General features: G+C 38.7%; 1 protein-coding gene across 1 annotated transcript; it reads right to left on the reverse strand.

The window, feature by feature from the left end:
• Positions 1–205: 205 nt before the first annotated feature.
• On the reverse strand, positions 206–1,018 carry LOC138001484 (uncharacterized). Its single transcript, XM_068848101.1, has one exon. It carries the CDS (start codon positions 1,016–1,018, stop codon positions 206–208), a length of 813 nt encoding a protein of 270 aa, XP_068704202.1.
• Positions 1,019–1,479: the final 461 nt, after the last annotated feature.

Raw genomic sequence — 1,479 nt, forward strand, 5'->3', positions numbered from 1 at the left:
TTAAGAAAAAATGATTTACCATTATATTCTTGAAAAAACTGTTGCCAAGCTAACAAATCAGCCTTCACCTCCTTTGAAACACGAACAAAATAACAGGGCCGTTTGATCCCAATTGTCAAGTCAATAAGCCGTCTTAAAAAGCAACGGCCTGGGACAACCACTGAACAAGCAAAATTTAGTACCCCGGTAAGCGACTGCAATTCACTCAATGTGCCTTCTTCTTTTTGATAAATCCAGCAATCAATTGTTGACATTTCAATAATTTATCCTCAGGTAAGCGTGATTCACAACGGATAGTGTCTAGTTCCACACCTGCAAATGTCAAAATTGTAGTTGGGCCAAATGTTTTTTCAGGTGCCATGGGAATGCCTAAAAAATCACATAATTCTAAGAAGAGTCTAAGACTTCTAGAACACTGACTTTCGGTTGTCTGAATGAGGAGAAAATCGTCTAGCAAGTGAATAAGGTTAGCTATACCGAGCTTATCCTGTGCAATCCACTCAACAGCTGTACTAAAATTTTTACACGAGCTGGAGCACCCCATAGGCATGCATTTATCATAATAATATTGACCACTCCACTTCATACCTAAAAGATGATAATCATGAGGATTAATGGATAAAATTCTGAAAGCACTTTTAATATCGGTTTTAGCCAAATAAGAACCGACACCTGACTGTTTAATCTTTTTAGTAGCATGGTCAATATTAGCATATTGAACACTGGAATATTCATGGGATATTCCATCATTTACTGATTTACACTTGGGATATGAAAGATGATGTATCAGACGAAATTCCCCTGGGGTTTTCTTCGGAACAATACCCAGGGGTGACACTCTGAAAACAGGAAAGGGTGGTGTATCAAATGGTCCAGCCAACCTATGGGCTTTCAGCTCCTTAGCTAATTTTTGATCAACTACTTGGGGCTGTTGTCGTGCAGATAACAAATTAGGAGATTCATAAGATCTACTTTGACCAACAGAAAAGAGATGAAATCCATACTTAAATCCATCCATTAAGAACATTTGCTTTTGAAAGTTGTACCCGTCGAGCAAAAACTCAAGGCGGTTTACCTTTAGTGGTGTTGGGAAAATTATGGCAATTTATCATTTGATGAGTCTTTTGACATAATGGGCATGCATGTTTAAAATTACATCCAACACATTTTAACCCCTTATGATACTTCCAGCAATAACCTTTAGGAACTCGAAAGCCTGACTTCGATTCAGCCTCAGATCTCTTTATCAGTGAATAATTGTTCCTGGATGGCTGGGATCTAATCCACAACTCCCAATGCACTGCACCCCAAGAATATGCTTTAGGGTCTTTTTGTCGGAGATATCGAAAGTTCTTGTCCTAGTATCGCCTGTTGTATCCTCTTGCTCCCAAATCCCTAATAATTTCACTATACTTCATCAAAACGGGGGCTTCAACAGGATACTTCTGTGTGTAGACACCCACAAAGATTTGATAGGCT

Source organism: Montipora foliosa, chromosome 4 (assembly GCF_036669935.1).
Source record: "Montipora foliosa isolate CH-2021 chromosome 4, ASM3666993v2, whole genome shotgun sequence".
Classification (NCBI taxonomy): Eukaryota; Metazoa; Cnidaria; class Anthozoa; order Scleractinia; family Acroporidae; genus Montipora; species Montipora foliosa.

Coding starts and splice junctions, on each gene's coding strand:
- LOC138001484 (XM_068848101.1), bottom strand. CDS start 1,018: ATGGATGGATTTAAGTATGGATTTCATCTCTTTTCTGTTGGTCAAAGT.